Genomic DNA, 22,677 nt, shown 5'->3' on the forward strand with positions numbered 1-22,677 from the left:
ATTGATCTTCTGTATTCATAGTCTTTGATTTTTCTTTTTAAGATAAACTCCAGTGGTAGCAGGGGAAGGTATAGTGGAGTGGGAAAAAGACTGATGGAAGAAACCAGGTGGAGGTTTGAGGAACTGTAAAGGAGACAGTCCCAGAGATGTTATCAGTATTCTGTTGACTGATCTGGTGCAGCGGTTGGATATTTTTGATGCCTTTATGCACAGAAATTACACATGCGGCTACTGTGAGATTGAATTTGGGGATGGAGAGAGGAATTTCTCTTACGTATGCATATATTTCAGAAAAACATTTGAGTTTTTTGTTTTTTTTTTTTCCTTTTTGTCTCTTTTTTTGTGACCGGCAACGGTTCGCAACCCTCAGTGTCGCACCCGTACTGGACCGGGACCGGCAACGGGATCGCAACCCTCGGTGTTGCCCCCGCACCTCGCTCAGCCAGTGAGCGGCCGGTCTGTATGTGGGATCCGAACCCTCGGCGGGAGCGCCGCTGCGCTTCCCAAGCGGCGCACTGTAGCAGTGCACCACCGGGCCGGCCCAACATTTGAGTTTTTCTGAAATATAGTTTCCTTGTAGGTTTGCCTCAGTTGCCTTCCATATTTTGGGGGTGTGGGTAGTTTTTGAAATATATACACGCATATACATACATATTTTCTTATGTATTAAGATATAATTTATTATTTGACCCAACTCCAAGAACAGGAATCCCTTATGTAAAATTTCTGGCAGACAGTTGTGTCTTCTGGTTGACAGCCCACTAGCTCCAAAGACCATTTCCTACTTGAATGGTTTCTTGTGTCCTTCAAATGAACCTTTAATTCCCCCCCCCTCAAAGTTATTTCTTCTGCCTTTACTTCTGCAGCACTCATAATGAGTGAGTGTCTTCAAGTAGGACTGGAAACAGAACTGCTTCCTGAGAGTTGTCTACCTCCTCAATTTTAGGTTGAGCTATTGTTCTCTTCACCAGTGTCTGTCTTGTCTCTCCCTCACATACATACTCCACCAGCATATTGATGTCCATGTGCCTTTGCACCTCACTTTTGCTTCTTATTTCTCTCTTCTTTTAGAGAGGAAGATGTGTACATTGGGTATTTGCCTTTGGCCCATGTTCTAGAATTAAGTGCTGAGCTTGTTTGTCTTTCTCATGGATGCCGAATTGGCTACTCTTCACCACAGACTTTAGCAGATCAGGTAAATTAAATGTCTGTTACTTGAAATACTAAAAAAATCATAATTATTTTTAAAACACTATTTTCTGACAGTATATTCTAAGGATGACGGTTCATCATTTTAAAATAAGCTCTTGCCTTTTAAGAATTATAATATGCTTTTTGATCTATGAATTTTTAAAATAAAGATCACTTGGGCCGAGCCCGTGGCGCACTCGGGAGAGTGCGGCGCTGGGAGCGCAGCAGCGCTCCCGTGCGGGTTCGTATCCTATATAGGGATGACTGGTGCGCTCACAGCACTCACTGGCTGAGCGCAGTGCAGCCGGTCTCAAAAAGGACAAAAAAAAAATAAAAATCACTTAACATAGATCATTTTTTCTCTCTGTTTTATAGTCTTCAAAAATAAAAAAAGGAAGCAAAGGGGATACATCCATGTTGAAACCAACACTGATGGCAGCTGTTCCGGTAAGAATTGACCATTCCTTAGTATTGAGTACTAAAGAAGTATTGTGTGCTACAGAACATTAATGCTAGTGGAAAGGATATTGTTGACAAGGTAGTTTATGAAAGATTTATTCCTTATTGTTTCCTTACTGGTTATTCATATTGCCTTAAGTTCTACTGGATTTATTCAGTCTTGCTTTAGCATTATTTTTTTCTTATTATTTACTAAACACTCAACTTCGTTTTATCTTCATATATTATCAGCTTTTTCCCATAAATAGCTTCTTGTTAAAATCATTTTCATGATATCTGTTTACCGATTAGTAGAAACCTAAAACTCAGAAGAAGATAGGAGGGGAGGGTTTGAGATTACTTTCTTCTAAGCAGATTGTATAGCTACATCCTGAGTCCTCAGGGAGTCTGGCCTAGACACCAAAAAAAGTGACAGAAGCTAGTGCAGCTTTGAACTATGTGATATACACTGAGCATCCTAATTTAATACAGGATGGAGTGGGGGTCTGGGAATAAGATAACAGAAATGTTATCTTATGGTATGATTTTGCAATGATTTTTTTTTTCTGGCTTCTCCTACTGTGGGCTTTATGTGGCTTTCTGATTTTGTTTGAAAGTATTGGGAATTATTGTCAGATACTCGAGTGCTTACATCAAGCATAATTACATAGTTATTCCAAAGTCAAATATAAATGATTAGTAGTTTTGGAGTTTATTTATGTATAATTATAGTTTCCTAAGTAGTATCCTACTTTAAATTTTTAATTCACTTAAAAATTACCTATAATTTAAAATTGTAGCGGAAAATTTATTTTCACTCATTAAAGTATACTTTATAGTAATGGACCTAGCAAGCAAAATGCAATGCAGACAAGGAAAATTTCCTGGATGCAGCATTAAATGACAAACAACCCCCCCCAAAAAAAACCTGAAAAAAATGCCATGGTCCTTTTGTGAAGAAAGAATGTGGTACACCATATGGTTATAAGATGAAGTTAGGAGATCTTTTAAAACTATTTTGGATAGTTGTTTATTTATTTTGTGTTTAGTTTTTAATTCAGAATAACAGAGCAATTCCAAGAATCAATAATGGTACATTCCTATCCTCAGGCTTTTATTTCTATTTTTACTTGCTACTCATAATGAATATCTAGATATATTTCTGCTATTAAAAATTGTTTTTGCAGAAACCTCATCTTTAAATTAATTGTGTCTCTATTTTAAAAGTTTGATCCTGACAGAATGCATCTTGTACTTAATATTGGTAAACATATTAATTTTATGTTAAGATTTGAATATGTAAGGCAGTTGATAACATTATTGACTATATTAACTCATACATCTAGGAAATCATGGATCGGATATACAAAAATGTCATGATTAAAGTGAATGAAATGAGTAGTTTTCAACGCAATTTGTTTATTCTGGCCTATAATTACAAAATGGAACAGATTTCAAAAGGACGTAGTACCCCACTATGTGACAGGTAAGTAAAGGTTCTCCTCCCGCCCCCCCTTGATAATTTAATCATTTAGTTGACATTTAATAGCTCAGTTGAGATAATTATAAGAAATTTATTTTAAAAAGTCAAAAGGATTGTTTAAAAATCCATCTTGTGTAGGAATGTGAGCTATTAAAAAAAACTACAATATCATTTAAAACATTTTTTCACTTAGATTTTGCTGTATTTAAGAGTGTGCTTATACAGTATTTTCTGTGGGCACTTAGGTGATTTTAATTATTTTGAGAAATAGTTTTTATTTGCTTGTAAATTTGTTGTAATATAAATATAAATGGCAGCTAAATATGATTAAATGTATTATGTTTAAAATGTTAAATGACCAGTTTTATCCCAGACCTTTTATCTTTGTAGCATTGATAAAGTAGATTTATGATTTTATTATAAAAAAAGTTTAGAAGTTAGAAAATGAAAGTATGACATTTAAATTATTTTTTATGGGAATACAAGTATTAATATAGTTTTTAGGTGCTTCATATTATTTAGAACTTTACAGTTTTTTTCGCAGCCTTTTTTTTTAGTGAGATATATAATCTGTTTTGGAAAGTCCGTTAATACTATATTTTTTAAATGGTTGCCATTTAGTCTTCACATTTTTCAAAGTTCTTTTTTTTTTTTAAAGAACCCTCTCCCTTTTTTGATGAAGGTGTAGAAAGCAATATTTTTTATTTTTTTTCTTATGTTTATCTCAGATTTGTTTATTTTTATTATTTTTTTTAAGTTTATGTATTAAAGAACCCTCTCCCTTTTTTGATGAAGGTGTAGAAAGCAATATTTTTTATTTTTTTTTCTTATGTTTATCTCAGATTTGTTTATTTTTATTATTTTTTTTAAGTTTATGTATTAATACTAATTTTTTTACATTCTATGATGATGTTGCTGCGGAGCAGCTGGGAGGGAGAGGGGAAAGGAGAAGGAAATAGAGAGGAGGAGGCGGAGGGAGGAGGCGCAGAGGTGAGGCTGTGGCACCCCCTCATTCTATCAGTGCGGTTTGAGAAACATATCATTTAGAAGTTTGAATTTTTTTTTTTAAATTTCTCAGATAATTTACAATTTTTTTTATCCATAAACAATTTAAAACTTGAACTAATTAAATTTTAAAAATGTCTAGATTGCTGTATACAAATATGTGCACATTTCCAATGAAGTTAAAGCAAAAATTAATTTTCTTTTAATAAATTTTATAAATGTACAATAAGATTGTTTAGTGTTAATATAAAAATGTATATTATACAATGATATATTATTTATAATTAATGATATAAAATTATTGCTCTGGCCATAAGTAAGGGTTTCCATTGCTATACAAAATTAAACCTGACAATTTTAAATTCACATATTACTTGAAAAGTTTTTGAAATGAAATTATATATTCTTTACCTTGTTAAAGTACTAAAAATTAAGATTTAAGTAATGGGTCAAGGGAATCTTCTGCATTGGCTGTGTGACCTTGGATAAGTCATTTAACCTCAAAATCTCAAGTATCAAGATGAGATTAGTCTAAATGATTTAGTTTTAAAATTCTGTGATTTTCTGATTAATTTTTTTATAGCTTTGTTTTTCGGAAAGTTCGAAGCTTGCTAGGTGGAAATATTCGTCTTCTATTGTGTGGCGGTGCTCCACTTTCTGCAACCACGCAGCGATTCATGAATATCTGTTTTTGCTGTCCTGTTGGTCAGGGATATGGACTCACAGAATCTGCTGGGGCTGGGACCATTACAGAAGGTTGGTGTTGTCCATGAAATGGAGTGTCCATCAGAGGCAGGGATACAACTCCAGCATTTTTTTGGTATGGGCTGTTTTCTGCAAATACAAAGGAGAACAGTAGTTAAGATTTTGTGTAGCAGAATAATGGTAAATTCCAGGTACTATGATTATTGATAACAAGATTTAGAATGTATTAGGTGCATCATAGTCAATAATTCATCTAGAGGAGTTTTTCATATTAAACTATGATATGTAATATTAAAAACCACTCAGCATTCTCGAAAAGAATCTTTAGTTTCAAGCAATGGCTGTTTTGTATACATTTTATTTTTTCACATCAGTTATTAAATTTCTTTTTGTGTTGAAAAATGAATGTTTTTGGGGCTGGCCCGGTGGCGCACTGCTACAGTGCGCCGCTTGGGAGCGCAGTGGCACTCCCGCCGAGGGTTCGGATCCCACATACAGACCAGCGGCTCACTGGCTGAGCGAGGTGCGGTCGCAACACCGAGGGTTGTGATCCCGTTGCCGGTCCCGGTCCGGTACAGGCGCAACACTGAGGGTTGCGATCCGTTGCCGGTCACAAAAAAAGACAAAAAGGAAAAAAAAATGTAAACAATATTTCCTTATTGCCTTTACAAAACAAAGCAGCATAAAGGAAATAAGAAGTTCTATTAAAATAGAAGTAATGTTGAATAAAATACAAGAATGAAGAAAATGAGGCAATTATAAGCAAGTGCAGTGTCACTGAGGGACAGGTAAAACAATTTGCAAATCATTCTCACAATTATCACTTTAAAATCATAACAACAACACTGTGAGGTAGGTATTTTCACCATGTCAGACTACAAAACTGAGATTTAGAATGGTCAAACAAATGGTGTGCCGCAAAGCCCCAATTTAAACGGGTCTTTTAAGGGCAGTGCTATTTTCACTATAGAAGAGTTACAGCCAGTCAGCAGGCAAGGCAAAATAGCATACAGTAGAAATTATACTCGAAAGTCCCTTGAAATGCCCATGAAGTACGGAATATTACCATCTTTCAACAGGTACAACATAGCTAGTTTTTCCCCCAGCAATGGAATAGATATTTATTTCTTCAGATGAATGTAGGAAAAGTAAGCTGGCTGCACTTAGTGGTCACATTATACCAAAAAAAAAGTACTGTTCTTTCAAATACTAGACTCACACTTGGTGCAGCCTGATTTGGGGGCCCTGGGCTGCTGTCAATGAAAAAAGACTGGGGGAATAGCAGATTCAAAAGGGCACTGAATCGTTATCCTCATCATAGGGCATGGCTATATGAGTCAAAGGACAGGCAAAATCAGAGATGTTAAAAATTTTCTGTCTTCTGAATGTATAGCTGAGTCAGGTAAACAGGATTGTTCTGTGACTCGACTGTATTACAGTTACATCAAATACCCATTCATTGATTCAGACGTATACTGAATGCTTACTGTCCTGTATGCTAGGAATATAAACGCTAACAAAACACAGTCCTGTCTTCAGTGAGTTTACATTCAATAAAAGCAATAATCAAATTAAGCAGATTTAATTCAATTTGGCAAACTCTTATTAAATGATTATCATTTTGCTAAGTTCTTGAGGAAATTGAGATAAATGTGCAAAGCGCTGGCTTTCAAGGAGCCTATTTAATAAGGAGACAAAACAAAGTACTGCTTTAAGAGTTGAGCAGAAGGAATCAGAGGAGATTGTAAAGAAGTCAACATCTGCGCACTCTCCAGTGCGCCACCGGGCCGGCCCATATCTCATTCTTTATTTCACCGTTTTTCAGTTATGTTCTCTATATTTTAAAGATTTTTAGGAAGCTACTTCAAAATCTTGTTTTGGAAGAAATAAAGAAGGAATTTTAAATACAAATATATTTTTTTCTTCTGAGGATCTTTAATTTCTTAAATTTTTAAGATTAAAATTGGACATGTAATTAATCGGTAACAGTTTCTTTTGTAAATAAAGGTCTTTAAAGTGTTAAATATTAGCCTTTCATTTCTTATATTTGAATGATCTTTGAAGAGGAAACATAATGCAGTCGTAATTCATGATAGTGGGAGGTTATTTTCCCAGATCCTTGAAAGCTAGCAGTCTTAATCTCCAGCCTGGCTCTGAGCTATTATTGTATGAATTTTAAATAGGGTGTGATAACATAAGCTGATGTGAGGGAGACTGTGGAGGTCTCACTGTGAAAGAGTGATACATGAGAGAAGAATGGAGAGGTTATATGTACTGCAAAGCTGTGAGGCCTAAAAAGAAAATGGAATGGGTGTAGAGCATTGTGCCTCAACATCCTTTAAGATAGGGACAACAAAGTCATGAACTGGGCAGCTACTTAAATGAGCAAAGGTGGGCCCTGATGTAAGAAAATGTGTTGGAGAAGGATTCTGGGGGAACTGGAGCGGGCCTGCTCTATCAAACAGAGGCTGTCAGTTGTTGCTGTGTCTGAAATGTGGACTTGTCATTGCTGGAGATTCTGCACTTATATGTAAAAATCTTGATTTTTTTAAAAAAAATGGCAATAACTAATTAAAGTTTAAAAAAAATACCAGTGTGGGCCAAACAACACACCGGTGTAGGCCACATGGCCTGTGGTTCATCAGTTTCCAATTGTTGCTTTTAAGGGTTCTCTGGGGATATCTAATCTTTGGGACAAATCATTTTTAGTAATGTAGAATAATGAAGCAGGTTATTAACTACTGTTCTCAAAAACTTTTTCCCCCCATTTGCATCCTAGTGTGGGACTACAATACTGGCAGAGTGGGAGCACCATTAGTTTGCTGTGAAATCAAATTAAAGAACTGGGAGGAAGGTAATAACCTGTTTTAACTACAGAGCATTAATTTTTATAATATTAAACTTTAAAATTATAATTGTTCTTCATTTCCTTCCTTATCTTATTTTAAAATATAAAACATCCACCAATGCTCATTTTTGTCCTTTATAATGAGTGCATTTATTTTGCTTGTTTCAAAGTTGATTCTTAAGCAAAATAGAAGCTATTATAATTCTGATTACTTTATTATGTAAATGCAAGTAAGAATGATGGCAAAAACTTGAAATTTGCTAAATGAATAATGTCAATAAATTAGGAGTGATTATAACTTGTTTTGTAGAAGCAAAATAATAAAATTTATTCTGTGAAACTGAGGATTTTTACGTTTTTCCCTTTTCTCTTTACTTTGAGGACTCAACCGAGGAATGTCAGAATGAAATTTTCACTATAATTCTATAGAAGTTCTATTGCTTATGCCATTTAAAGTATTAATCACTTCTTTAAAAATTTATTTGATCTTATTAAAATGTACAAATTATCTATGATTTATTGGGATGTATCTTTTCTCAGTCCAAAGTAAAGGAAAAGATTCTAAGGCTTGGATGTCATTTTTTAGCTATCTTTAGCAGAATTGGTGAAAATGTCTAATAAATTTGAGCTTGGAGTCATTCTGAAACAATAAGAATAAACTTCCTAGATATATGGTAATTTTATTATTTATTTAATTTATTTATTTTTAATTGTTGGCCGGCCAGTATAGGGATCAAACCTTGGACCTTGGTGTTACTAGCACCACACTCTAACCTATAGAGCCAACTGGCCAGTCCAGTAATTTGATTTTATATAGTGACTTGTTCTGTTATTAAATCCTCGACTTAATACTTTTATCAGTTTATTAGTGTGATATTTAACTCTACAGAATATTTATGCAATTTACTACCTCTGTAGTGTTTGTAATTATTTTATACAGTAGATGTATGACTTAATACTTTTATCAGTTTATTAGTGTGATATTTAACTCTGCAGAATATTTATGCAATTTACTACCTCTGTAGTGTTTGTAATTATTTTATACAGTAGATGTAGGATGTTCGATTTTAAAGTATAACTTTTTTCTTGGAACAGTAGCTTAAAAGCAAAAATGCTTATGGTTAAGCAACTGAAATTTTGCACCTAGCTTTATATTGATAAACTGTTCATTCATAATGTCTTCCTTGTTTCCTTTGAGAAGCTATAATTGGATTAAAATAATGAAATGTTTCTATTTAGAAACTAATAGTTTCAAATTTTCCTGTGTTGCATATAGGGATAGATAAAATTTTGCACCTAGCTTTATATTGATAAACTGTTCATTCATAATGTCTTCCTTGTTTCCTTTGAGAAGCTATAATTGGATTAAAATAATAAAATGTTTCTATTTAGAAACTAATAGTTTCAAATTTTCCTGTGTTGCATATAGGGATAGATATATTGAATTAGTTCAAAATTATTCTGTGTTTATTAGGTGGATACTTTAATACTGATAAACCACACCCCAGGGGTGAAATTCTTATTGGTGGCCAAAATGTGACGATGGGATACTATAAAAATGAAACAAAAACAAATACTGATTTCTTTGAAGATGAAAACGGACAGAGGTGGCTTTGTACTGGAGATATTGGAGAGTTTGACCCTGATGGTTGTTTAAAGATTATTGGTGAGCCATCTAATGTGGTTTTGAAAGTGACTGTTTTCTTAAATAGTTTTATGTTAGAGGTACTGTGTATTTAGAGATCCTGTTTAATAATGTAAGAATATATCTTTATTTAATGTTGGTATAGTCTGTTTTATAAAAAATTTTAAATAGGGACTGGAATTTGTAAGTCCTGACATATCATGAGGTCTCAAAAATTGTTCCAATAGCAGTAGTTTTTAAAATTACTATTAGATAACTGTTAGTCATTTTTTATTGCTTGTGTAGGGAACACTCATTTTTGTGAAGTTTTTGACATCTAGAGGTTATTGGATGGGGCTTTCTTATCTGAATTGTGTTCTTGCCTTGCTCAAGAGAATGAAAGAGAAAACTGACAGCTTAAATACTGTGACCCATGTGGGGCAGAAAATATCTTCTCTTGCTTCTCCTTTTAGGTTCCTTTTTCAGTTAATGGCATTTCTATCATGGCCATGCTAACTAGAAATTCGGAAAAGATGAGAGACTTTTCTTCAGTCAGCTCCCCATACCCATTTCACATCCCATTGATTCATCTTATGAGATATGCCAAGAAATCATACTCTTTTCTTTCTCTGTCCCTCTTGCCATCATCCTTGGTCAGGCTTGCAAGAAATTCCTTTTTGTTGCCATGCTTACCCCCCTTAAACACTCCTTCTCACTGTCACTGTGTGATTACTAAACACTGATCTTACCAGGTAACTTTCTTGCTGAAAACCTTTTAAATAGCTCTTAGAGGCTCAGGCAGGGTGAGTCATCCTCCACCTCCATCTCAGTTGTTTCCCTCTTTCTTCATGCTGCAGTAATTCAAGCTGACCCGTTTCTGGCCTTAGCCAGTGCTGTTGTGCTTGGCTACCTCTCACTCTTCCCTTAAGACTCAGCTCAGGTCTCACTTGCAGGAATTCTTGCTGAATCCACAGATTGGGGAGTCCTAACACTTAGCACTTCCATATTGTATTGAAGTAATATGTTTTTGCATTATGCATATCTCCACATATAGAATGTGAGCTTGCAGATGACATTGAGTATCTTCTTCACCTGCCTGATGTTAAGAGATTCCAGGAACATGCCTGTTCAGTAGAACATACCTGAAGGCCTGTTGAGGGGGTCTCTTAAGAAGAAGTTAATTGTTTTTCTTTTAAACGAATGAATGATGGTACTTCAAAAAGTTCATGGGAAGGTTTGTATTCTCTTCTCATTCTATTTTTCTATGAACTTTTTGAAGTACCCTCATATTTAATAGCACAAAAATAAGGGCCTAATTTACTTTTAATTTTAGCATAACCATTAATGCTTATGCTTATTTAATGGCATTTTAAATAATTTGATAGCAAATTATTTAGGGAATGACCAGTATTTATATGTATTAAAGGTTTTGTTAATATTGTTTCCCTCAATTTTTTCCACTCCCCACCTTTGTTGATTTTGCACAGATCGTAAAAAGGACCTTGTAAAACTGCAGGCAGGAGAATATGTTTCTCTTGGGAAAGTAGAGGCAGCTTTGAAGAATCTTCCACTAATAGATAACATTTGTGCATATGCAAACAGGTAAGAAAGTGGAATTCATGCTATTTTTTACTTAAAACATTTGGTGTGCTGTAGGCATTTCCTACATATATGGGTCTTTGTGAAATTATCCCAAGAACTCTTCCTTCTTATCTGTTATCTCGAAACAGCCCCCTTGTCATTACAGCCATTAGTTAATTCTTTCCTTGCAATGCTTCCCCTCATCATCTTCCTCTGTTCCTGTTTTCTGCTTTACATCTCACTGTAGTGTCCTATGTGGTAGGGAGGTGAAGAGAGTAAAATCTTCCTTCCTGCTGTTTTGGTACCCCTAGCTACCTGTCCTTCTGCACAGGAAAGTTTCACAGGAACCATTTAAGAGGAAAGGGGAGTAAAGAAGTGTCAGCAAGCAGTGTGCTGTTCAGTGCTTGTATCCCTTCTCTAAACCTGAGCTTACTTGAGACTCTGGGTGGGGCCATGGCTTCCCACCATAAGCTATGTTAAGCTATGGCTTAACACATAGCATCCCAAGTCCATGATGATAAAGAGACAGATGGGAAGGAGAGTTTAAAGTTAAAATCCCAGAAATGCATTCTTGGGACACATTTTGGAATTTCAGATTGGATTGGAACTCTGATTACATTTCTCCTTAATGGTATTGCACATGGTAATTATTCTTAGATGTTAATTTTTAATCAGACATTTTGTGGGTAAACTAGAGACCGATCTATAGCAGTTGACATAATTATTATGGGAAAATAAAATCTGGTATTAGGAAAAACCAATTTAGGAACAGGCTTTGGTGGTACAGTCTAAGTTAAAGACGAACTACATTGATTTATAAATGATTCTGCTCTTCAGTTAACCATTGAGTATTTTCTTTAGTGATGGTACAGTTCTGGATTTTACTTACGTGATATTAACCAGAACTATCCTTGCCTATCTGATGCTGCTGCCATTTCTTCTGGTTACTATTTTATGGTTTTCAGAAAAGTATCTGCCTTCATCACGCATACTCAGAGTTCGTCTGTCAACAGAAATTCTCATGATAACAAAAGAAAAAATGAATATAATCACATTATTTTGATTTGCTGCTCAATTTCTTTTGATATAGTTCCTAATTTACATTAAAGTTTATTTTGTTTAACCTGTTGCCATGAATTACTGATTTTTTTTAAAGATTAATTTTCTAATATTTATAATTATCTTTTAGAAAATGTGACATAGTACTATTCATAATATAGTTAGACATACTTGAAATAGATATAGTTCCTAATTTACATTAAAGTTTATTTTGTTTAACCTGTTGCCATGAATTACTGATTTTTTTTAAAGATTAATTTTCTAATATTTGTAATTATCTTTTAGAAAATGTGACATAGTACTATTCATAATATAGTTAGACATACTTGAAATAAACTCACATTGAGGTTTATTTAACAATGAACTCTGCCAAAACATTGGAATTTATTATAAATCAAACAGTAAAAACTGGCTGTTGTATGAAATAAATATGCCAGTACCAAGTATGGCTCATGCTTTTTTTTTAAAATAGTGAAGAATTAATAATTATTAAATGTCAGTATAATCAGTAACTGCAGTTAACACAGTATACCACGTTGTTCCTTAGCTAAGTTATCCTTTATATATTTCAGTTATCATTCTTATGTCATTGGATTTGTTGTGCCAAATCAAAAGGAACTAACAGAACTTGCTCGAAAGAAAGGACTTAAAGGGACTTGGGAGGAGCTATGTAACAGTAGTGAAATGGAAAACGAGGTACTTAAAGTGCTTTCTGAAGCTGCTATTTCAGGTGAGTGTTGTTTTAAACTGATTTTGAGAGTTGAGATGGTTTATATCCATATAACCTGTTATTTTGTAAGGTTTCAGGTACATCATTTTCTGCTCAGAAACCATTTCTACCATCAGTACATGGAAAAATACACTTATCATTCTCCCCTCATTCAAGTCCTTCTACAGGACACACAAATCATCCACTGCCACCAGACTGAAGTACATGTAACCTGAATGTTCATCTTTGCAGCCTTTGTTTTCTTGGTTGGCCCTTTTCTCTGCTGATCTCGGGTGTTCTTTGAGGCTTTGCTCAGTTTCCTGGCCACACTAGCCCACAGTGAATGGTCCAAAACTTTTTTTGGAACTTTGTGCAATGTTAGTGTACTGTGTTCTTTGAGGCTTTGCTCAGTTTCCTACACTAGCCCACAGTGAATGGTCCAAAACTTTTTTTGGAACTTTGTGCAATGTTAGTGTACTGGTAGTTGGTTGTGCTAATGTGTCCTATCCTTTTTTTTTTCTCTTGGTCCTAGACTAGTTTAATATTGTTGGTCTAATAAAAACAGCTGTTTTTTGAGTTATCGGCATTAAGTATAATATAGGCATGAATTTTTATTCTACTTGTTTATGTTAAATATGATTATGAAAAATATAAATTTGCATTCAACCAAATGGGAACATTTTTCTGGTCCTTTATTTCAGCACTAATTATGTGTTGTAGTATGTCAGCTTGAAGATGGTTTCGGACATTTTTAGGTAATTTAAAACCTTGGACTGATAAAACCTTAGACTGATACTAAATTGATTAAACTAACAGATATTCATGAGGAACCTACAAAATTTCCATGTAAGGCAGAATTCTGAAATATTAATAGCTAAGCATAATTTTAGGTTTATATACTTCTTCTTTTATTTATATATATTTTTAACAGCTTTATTGAAATATAATTAATGTACCATACAACTCACCCATTTGATTTGTACAGTTAAATAATTTTTAGTATATTCACCAAATTGTACAACCATCAATACAGTCAGTTTTATAACATTATCCTCAAACCACAAAGAAACCCCATACTCATCAGCAGTTATTCCATATTATCCCCCAAACCCCCTAGCCCTCAGTAACCACTAATTACTTTTTGTCTCTATTGATTTTCCCATTCTGGAGATTTCGCATTAGTGTAATCAAACACTATATGGCCTTTTATGTCAGGTTTTTTTCACTTAGCCTAATGTTTCAAAGTTTATCTATGTTGTAGCATGTGTTAATACTTCATTCCTTTTTATTGCCATATATATTATATGGATATATGCCACATTTTATAAATACTAAAAATTTTAACTATGAATTTTTAATGCCTTTGCATTTTATTTTTTTCATCATCTCAGCAAGTCTGGAAAAGTTTGAAATTCCAGTAAAAATTCGTTTGAGCCCTGAACCGTGGACCCCTGAAACTGGTCTGGTGACAGATGCCTTCAAGCTGAAACGCAAAGAGCTTAAAACACATTACCAGGCGGACATTGAGCGAATGTATGGAAGAAAATAATTATTCTCTTCAGTTTGCTACAGTGAGCTCAGATCAAATAGGAAAATACTTGAAATGCATGTCTCAAACTGTGAGGCAAACTTTATTCTTCATATTAAACCTAAACTGTTCTCATGACATCACCAGTTTTAACTGACAGGATTAGTAAAATATTAAGACAGAAAACTTGAGTCTGTCTCTTTCTTTTTCCCCTCTTCCAGTTTACTTTACCATCTATGACTGTACTTGTCAGTATGAAAATTTTTCTGAATCATATTGGGGAAGCAGTGATTTTAAAACCTCAAGTTTTTAAACATGATTTATATGTTCTGTATAATGTTCAGTTTGTAACTTTTTAAAGTTTGGATGTATAGAGGGATAAATAGGAAATATAAGAATTGGTTATTTGGGGGGCTTTTTTACTTAATTGTATTTAAAAATACAAGGGTATTAATGTGAAATTGTGTAAATTTCAAATGCTTATGAATCAAATCATTGTTGAACAAGAGATTTGTTGCTGTGTAATTATTGTCTTGTATGCATTTGAGAGAAATAAATATACCTATACTTATGTTCTAAGAAACTGAGATCTTGTGAATGCCTGACGGTGTCTTCTTTATATATTTATTTTTTATTAGAAAAAAAAAGTGAAGTTTGGTTGGTGCTGCATGAAACAAAATGGCAGGGGAGGGTTTTCATTTCATAGTAAAGGGAATAACAGAGCAAGTGTAGCAGTATGACAATTAGTCTCTAGTAGTTTACTATCAAAATATTTGGTGTCTTCTATTTAGCTGTTGAAACTAGAAAAATAGCCAAACTTAAATAAAAGCAATTCTGAAAGACAGGGTAGAATTTAAAAATCAGAGGATAGAAAGCTATTCTTTATTTCATTTAGCATATGTACATTGAGTTGTCTTTATTTATGATCTTTGTTTATGTGTTTAAGCCCTAACATGTTACATATACAAATTGTGGTATAGATGGGTAGACAGAAAGACACATGAACAGATGGACACTTAGATGTTTAAAACATAAGTATCCTGGTGGAAAGAACTTGATGTAGGTCTTTGTATCTCCACAGTAACAAGCACAGGCTTCAGCTATGGTAGGGGTGTAAAAGCTTGATGGCCAAAAGTAGGATTTTTTTTTTTTTTTTGGATAGTTTGTAGTGTGTGTGTGTGTGTTTGTGAGAGAGACAGAGAAAGAGAGACAGACAGACAGAGTGGTGGTAGCATATTTAAAACTTATTTTTTCTTCCTACCATAATCTTCCTATACTAGAAAATAAAACAATTTAGAATGTTTCTGATAATAGTATTTTCACTAAGATATGTGAGAATTTAGCTTTATAATGGGGTGAGTTAAGATTTAATTTGTAGGTATTAATGTCATCGTAGGAATTATTTGTGATTCAAAAAATATTGCTTCTATGATACATAGTAAGTCGTCTTATATGTATTACTTGTCTCTTATTTCAGGATTATCAAGAGTAATATTGTACCAGTTAAGATGTGCTGAAATCAGGACTTAAAAAATCACATGCACCACATTCTTCATGTCAGACTTATTTTATTTTCAGTTACTGTAGACATCTCAAGGCAAAGAAATAAATATATGAAAACAGATCTGTGTAAGATAGTGGGAGAGTTGAGAGGATCAGGATGGTGCAGTTTTTGGTCACATCACAAACATTTGGAGACATTGCAATATGGTGTTTTGTTTTCAATTTTTTTTTGTATTGTATATTTGTATTATGCTTTGAATGCTTTTCTCTTTTGTCATAGTTTAAATTTTAATAATGTTTGGGGAAATTGCCAAAAAGAAAAAATATGAAAGAAAGTAAATGGAACTTCTCTATATCAGGGTGCTTTGATCTGAAAATTGAATCAGGACGGGTGGAGAGAAAGAAAGAGAGACAGACAGACAGAGTGGTGGTAGCTTATTTAAAACTTATTTTTTCTTCCTACCATAATCTTCCTACACTAGAAAATAAAACAATTTAGAATGTTTCTGATAATAGTATTTTCACTAAGATATGTGAGAATTTAGCTTTATAATGGGGTGAGTTAAGATTTAATTTGTAGGTATTAATGTCATCGTAGGAATTATTTGTGATTCAAAAAATATTGCTTCTATGATACATAGTAAGTCGTCTTATATGTATTACTTGTCTCTTATTTCAGGATTATCAAGAGTAATATTGTACCAGTTAAGATGTGCTGAAATCAGGACTTAAAAAATCACATGCACCACATTCTTCATGTCAGACTTATTTTATTTTCAGTTACTGTAGACATCTCAAGGCAAAGAAATAAATATATGAAAACAGATCTGTGTAAGATAGTGGGAGAGTTGAGAGGATCAGGATGGTGCAGTTTTTGGTCACATCACAAACATTTGGAGACATTGCAATATGGTGTTTTGTTTTCAATTTTTTTTTGTATTGTATATTTGTATTATGCTTTGAATGCTTTTCTCTTTTGTCATAGTTTAAATTTTAATAATGTTTGGGGAAATTGCCAAAAAGAAAAAATATGAAAGAAAGTAAATGGAACTTCTCTATATCAGGGTGCTTTGATCTGAAAATTGAATCAGGACGGGTGGAGAGAATTCGTTTCTGATGCTTTGTCTTTAATTTTATTTCAGATAATTAAAAAAAGAGGAGGTATTTAGAGAAAAAAGCTTTAATGCTTCAAAGAAGAGATACCAGTAATTGTAACTTGAAATAGTGTCAGATGAATAAATAGCTTATCACTGAATAAAAGTTGATTCTTTTCAGAAACATCCAGTAAGGGTGATTTATCTAGTTCCATTTGTTTTCTACTATAATTAACGTTCCTAATTCCTAAAATGTCAGATGCCAGGTGTCGAATGCCACAGGAGAGCATGAAATTAAATAAGTAGAATCCCCTTTCAAACAAATTACTCTCTAATCGAAACAAAATCTTTAGTGACTTGAAATATCCTTTTATATTACCCTTTCAAGAAGAAAATAATTGGCCAATCAAAAAACCAAAACCTAACAAATTTATTACATAAATACTGGTTTAACTAGAAGATAATTGGGGAAGAAAACTAAGGAATCAGTGTAGATTGCTAAATCTAATATGCATATCTGAAAATAGAATATAGATCCTAAAGGGATGGTTCCTAATAACTATTGTTTTTTGATAACAAGCTATATGAAGAACTCTTAAACATTTCATGTTACAATAAGCTTAGCACTTTATAGCACATAGACTGGTGGCCACCTCTATTCCTTTCTCCATCTTTTTCTCCCCCTCGTTGGTTTTTACTTTTTTTAGCTGAAGCTTCATTAAAACGTTTTTACTCACAACAGAACAAAACAAAATACCACTTTGTTTTTAAGTAGTGGAGTTGATACCCATGGTGTTCTCTGAAACTTACAGTTTTTCCAGCAATGTTTAGAATAGATTAACTTGCACTAACTTTGTTTGCTGCTAAAATGTTTACTTTTTTTAGCTGAAGCTTCATTAAAACGTTTTTACTTACAACAGAACAAAACAAAATACCACTTTGTTTTTAAGTAGTGGAGTTGATACCCATGGTGTTCTCTGAAACTTAACAGTTTTTCCAGCAATGTTTAGAATAGATTAACTTGCACTAACTTTGTTTGCTGCTAAAATTCTGAAGATTTTACAGTTTTTAAACAATTAGTCCTTGTGTTATAACTTCAAAATTTTTTGAAAACTCTAATTTGTGGGTTCCTTTTTGTAAGAAAATTATCTGTCATGTTTTTAATGGTGATCCACTTTTAAACAGTGTACGTATTAGATCACACTGAAATGTAATGCATCCTTTTCTATACTTGCAATTGGTTATTTACTGTGTGTTCATTTCAATGTATTCTTGGTTGTTGCTGTTTTCTGCCTGAAGAACTGTACATCATAGAGAAGCTGCATAGTGGGCTGTTTATTTGTAAATTGACATGACATTTGAAGAATAAAAATACGTAAAAATTAAAGTTTCTGATATTAAAACTCAATATTTCAAAAAAAAGTCCATAAAATTTATACTTTAATTGATATTCCTGAAATATTTGTTGAAAAGGAGTTTGGGGAATTTTCTTTCATAGCTTGCCAACCCATTCGAAGGGAAATTTCTTAACCCACTTTATTTTGTAGCATTCTTGTTTTCTAGCTTTGCTCTAACCCTTCTTGAGCTCTTTTGCTTTCCTCCCTTATGGTTCTGACTGCACAGAAGCTATGCTGTCAGCATTTTAATGTCAGTGCTGATAAAATGTGTTCTATGCTTATAATATTCACATAGCAAGAAATCTTGAATAGAGATGGTAAATTAAATTTTGGCATTGAACTTTGTGGGATAGAAGCAATGTGGCAGCAATGCAATACCTAAATTTTGTGCTAACATTTAATCCTGTGATTGTGGGAGGAATCATTTTATCATGCTATGATATCTCAGAAACTAATTCCTCCCTGCCTTCCATTGTTAGTCAAGATTTGTTTCTGGCAAAACTGGGCATATGTAACTTTATATTAACACTTTTATAGAAGTATGTTTGTAAGCCTGTAACTAACAGAACCAGTCAAGGTATTTTTACATAAGCATCTGGCAGCTTCAATGTGCTTTTGCTTGTTTGTTTTTGAATCAACTTAGAAATGAGGCACAACCATCTGTTTCTGTATTAACTTTGCTTAAATTATTCTTTAAAACATTCGTAGCTTGATTTTTCTACCACACCAAATACATATATGATTTTAGGATGAGGTATGTCTATGTAGTCATGGGAAGATTCTTATGACATACCATATAAGAATAGCAGGCTATATAGCCTGATTTAAGTAATAAAGTATGTTATCTTCAATCTGATAAAGAAAAAATCTGATTCCTTTGTAATAGGTCCACATGTAAGCATGTAGGCTGCAAGAGACTGCCCATTTCAAAATCAGTACCAGTGCTTTAACATGGTGCACAGCCCCCAGAGTAGATGTTCAATAAATAACTCTTTTTAAAAAGAGTGAATTGATAGTCATGACATTTGCATATATGTGTCCTTGTTTAATGTTATATGTCTCTTTCTAGCTCAGTTCAGACTTCAAGACACTTTTCAGCAAACCCTTCCCCATTAGTATCTTTATTTAGTGATACCTTTCAATAATGTTGACTTTGGTGGGATTCATTCAGAATCAACTTCTCTCATATGGTGATTCCTTTTTAGATTATTTCTCTGTACTTTATGAGGAAAGGTTATTCTCCTGTGTGTTTTTTTGTTATTCTGTAGAAGGGGATCTCAGACTTTAATGCACGGATTACTTTTATAGAAACAGGTTTCTCTTCAGTATGAGTTTTTTGATGCTGGAAGTTTTTCCACATTTAGTGCCTTTACAGGCTTTCTCTCTGGAATGTGTTCTATCATGTTGAGAGAGGGATGAGTTATAGCTGCAGGTTTTCCCAGACTGCCTTCATACAGTTTCTTTCCAGTGTGAGGTCTTTCATGTTTAGTCAAGGGCAAGCTACAAGTGATTTCTCCACATTCACATTTGTTGAGTCTCTCCCGTATAAATTCTTTGCTGTTGGCTAACTGATGCATTATGGCTAATTTGTGATTTTTTTGTCTTTGTTTTTTAAACTTGGATGAACTCTAACATGTTAAATAAGGGAGGGGCAAACTTTAGATACTTTATCAATACTTTATGATCATAGGATTTCTTACCTGTGTGATTTTTCATGTCGAATAAGGCAGCAGTTCTCAAACTTCTTGGTCTCAGGACTCCTTTATGCTCTGAAGAGATTAATGACAAAATTACTGAGGACCCCAGAAAGCTTTTGTTGATGTGGCTTATAATCTACTGGTGTTTTTATTTTTTATTTTTATTTATTTATTTATTTATTTTGTCTTTTTCCGTGTCCGGCAATGGATCGCAACCCTCAGTGTTGCCCCCGTACCGGACCGGGGACCAGCAACGGGATTGCAACCCTCGGCGTTACTCCCGCACCTCGCTCACCCAGTGAGCGGGAACCGGTCTGTATGTGGGATCCAAACCCTCGGGCGGGAGCGCCACCATGCTTCCCAAGCGGCGCACTTATCCAGTGCGCCACCGGGCCGGCCCGACTGGTGTTTTTAGATATCACAAACTTTTTTTTCTTTAAAGTTGTGCTTTACCATGAAAAGTGTAGAATTTTTAAATCATTCACTTTGATTTTCCTTAATGATGATAGTCATATTAAGATAAAAGAGAAAAAGATATGAGTGAAGTCAAGGATAGGGGTTGGTAGGGAGGGGGGAACATGTGTGTAACTCCCCCTACCTGACTCCCAACTTCCCACTGGGAAAAAAAATCATAGCTGTTGAAAGAACACAGCGGTGGAAGATTTGTTATGTGATAAATGCAAAGTTACATATTCTTCATCAAAATAGAAATGGAAAACCTACCACTGTGTTGTTGTCCAAATAATTTCATGCCCCAGCTTTCAAAATTTGTATGTATAAAAGCCTGTATCTAGTGTCTGAAGTCTGAGAACACGGTTGTTGAAGACTACAGATCTGAATGAGATCAAAGAACGGCTTTAACGGGAGGCCTGGAAGGACAGGGAGTTCCAGATGAGTGGGAAGATGCTCATGTGTAAGAGATCCAGCTCTGGCAACCCAGCAGTGTGCTATTCCTGAAGCCCCATGTCTAGTGCTGAGAGATGGACCTCATAGTCCATCAGCCCCAGCCCCTCTGTGGGCTGCTCTCCCCCTTTGAGTGCTTCCCAGGCAAGCCCAGGGCGAGCCTTACCCTGAAGGTGCTTTGCCTGGCCTGCCTGATACTCCTCAGCGTTAGTGCTGGTGCCAGCATCACCTACACTGCTTTCTTGGTTTGAACGTTGTCTGTCTTGAGAGCTTTGGGGCAAGACCTTGGAGAGTTAAAAAAAAAGTTGTCACAGATGTAAGGAAAGATGGCTATTCTGTAGCCATGGTCAAAAGTAGCCACCAGAGCCTGTTTCTAAATCTCATTTGATCAATAGCTCACCTCATTTAGGAAGGCAAGATGCACTAGAGGCTGAAAAATGTTCCTGTGTTTTGCCCATTGCTTCCATTTGTAGGAATCTGTCTTTAAAAAACACTTGTGAAATTCTGGTCAAGATGGTGGAATAGACAGTCCCCAGCATCACTCAAATCAACTCATTTACAACTATAAAAATGTAACATCAGCCAAGCTGGGGCCACTGGAGCTCAGGGAAGAGGAGGAGAGACCTATGGAGTTCATGAAGAGGGAGAAACCACGATGAGAGAAAGAAAAAACTGCTTGGAGCGTTTGGGGACGTGGCCGCTTTAAGGCTGAAACTGCTGAGCACACGGAGCAGGAGCCGGCAGAAGCTGCAGCTGTGCCCTTCAGATGGAGTTACTTGGAGGTGGCAGGGGAGAAGAGGGCCTTGGTGGCCCCCAGGACAGCAAGAACACTAATAGGGTTCCTGTGGATCCACGCAGGAGCGAGGAGCCAGAACAGCTGAAAAAGGGGAGCCATCCAGAGGCAGGTGAGTCATCGCAAGGACCAAAGCACAGCCTGTCCCATGGGAAGTGTTTGGAGCACAGGCAGTGGGGGAGATGGTCCCACAGGGAGAACACTGGGACACAGCAAGGACAGCTGATCTGCCCCCCATCAGTGCAGGACTATTCAGAGGAGGCTGGTCAGGAATATAGAATTGCATGGGGTGCAGTTTGATGAAAAGATTCAGGCCCAGATCAGAGTATCTACACAACCCAGATCCACTGGGTCCCTGGAGAGCTGGAAGTACCTATAAGATCAACCATTAAGCCCTGAGCTACACAAAAAATCTTCCCCAGGGAAACAGCAGCAAAGCAGCAATTTAGCTCAACAACACAGCTCAAGTACTGGTTCCCACAGGAAGTTCCTGGTTTTAGAAGTAAGCAAAGGACTAAAAATTAGGTCCGGCCCAGGCACACCACCAGCACCTTCGGCCTGCCCAGGAACCTGGGGCTTGGATCTGGGGACTAGACCCCACTCCCACAGCCAGGCACACTGCCAGCACCAAGGAGCGTGCCAAAAACTTCACCTCCACGCAGGTGGCCCACCACAGCCACGACAGTAACCATGGCTGCTGCGAAAGTAGCTAGATGTCACAACCACCACGCAGATGGTCCGCCAACCACTGGAGTGCATTGACACAAGGAGAGTCACCAGCAGAGACCAATGAAAAGAATAGGATGTCTCTCTCTACAAAGCCCATTCCACAGTGACAGAAGCAGCAGCTGCTCTGTGATAATATTTGGGGGCCTGAACACACCTCTCAGCATTGGACAGATCATCTAGGCAACAAATCAACAGAGTAACCATTACTCATTCAGAAGGAGAGAAGAAATCTAGGATTATCAGTGGTGGGAGGGGGAGGGAGGGGGACGGGGAGAGATTGGACAAGGGGCAAAAAGAATTAGTACAATTCGTAACAATATACATATTAATAATATTGATTTTATCAACATATGTCAACATTGAACCCCCAAAATATGTATAATCAATTAT

The 22,677-nt window shown here is 35.3% G+C and overlaps 1 protein-coding gene across 2 annotated transcripts in view; it reads left to right on the top strand.

The window, feature by feature from the left end:
- ACSL3 (acyl-CoA synthetase long-chain family member 3) overlaps nucleotides 1-14,758 on the top strand; it is a 47,620-nt gene extending 32,862 nt beyond the window's left edge. Inside the window, exons 7-15 of one of the 2 annotated variants that reach the window (XM_008593643.1) lie at nucleotides 1,072-1,195; nucleotides 1,567-1,638; nucleotides 2,976-3,115; nucleotides 4,701-4,873; nucleotides 7,602-7,676; nucleotides 9,145-9,336; nucleotides 10,782-10,896; nucleotides 12,507-12,664; nucleotides 14,035-14,758. In XM_008593643.1, the coding sequence (XP_008591865.1) occupies nucleotides 1,072-1,195; nucleotides 1,567-1,638; nucleotides 2,976-3,115; nucleotides 4,701-4,873; nucleotides 7,602-7,676; nucleotides 9,145-9,336; nucleotides 10,782-10,896; nucleotides 12,507-12,664; nucleotides 14,035-14,192 (1,207 nt within the window). In that variant the 3' untranslated portion in view covers nucleotides 14,193-14,758. Of the gene's footprint in view, nucleotides 1-1,071; nucleotides 1,196-1,566; nucleotides 1,639-2,975; nucleotides 3,116-4,700; nucleotides 4,938-7,601; nucleotides 7,677-9,144; nucleotides 9,337-10,781; nucleotides 10,897-12,506; nucleotides 12,665-14,034 lie in introns of both variants that reach the window. The other variant, XM_008593646.1, reaches the window with a different exon arrangement.
- Nucleotides 14,759-22,677: the final 7,919 nt, after the last annotated feature.

This window comes from Galeopterus variegatus, unplaced genomic scaffold (genome assembly GCF_000696425.1).
Source record: "Galeopterus variegatus unplaced genomic scaffold, G_variegatus-3.0.2 Scaffold160, whole genome shotgun sequence".
In the NCBI taxonomy this organism is placed as follows: Eukaryota; Metazoa; Chordata; class Mammalia; order Dermoptera; family Cynocephalidae; genus Galeopterus; species Galeopterus variegatus.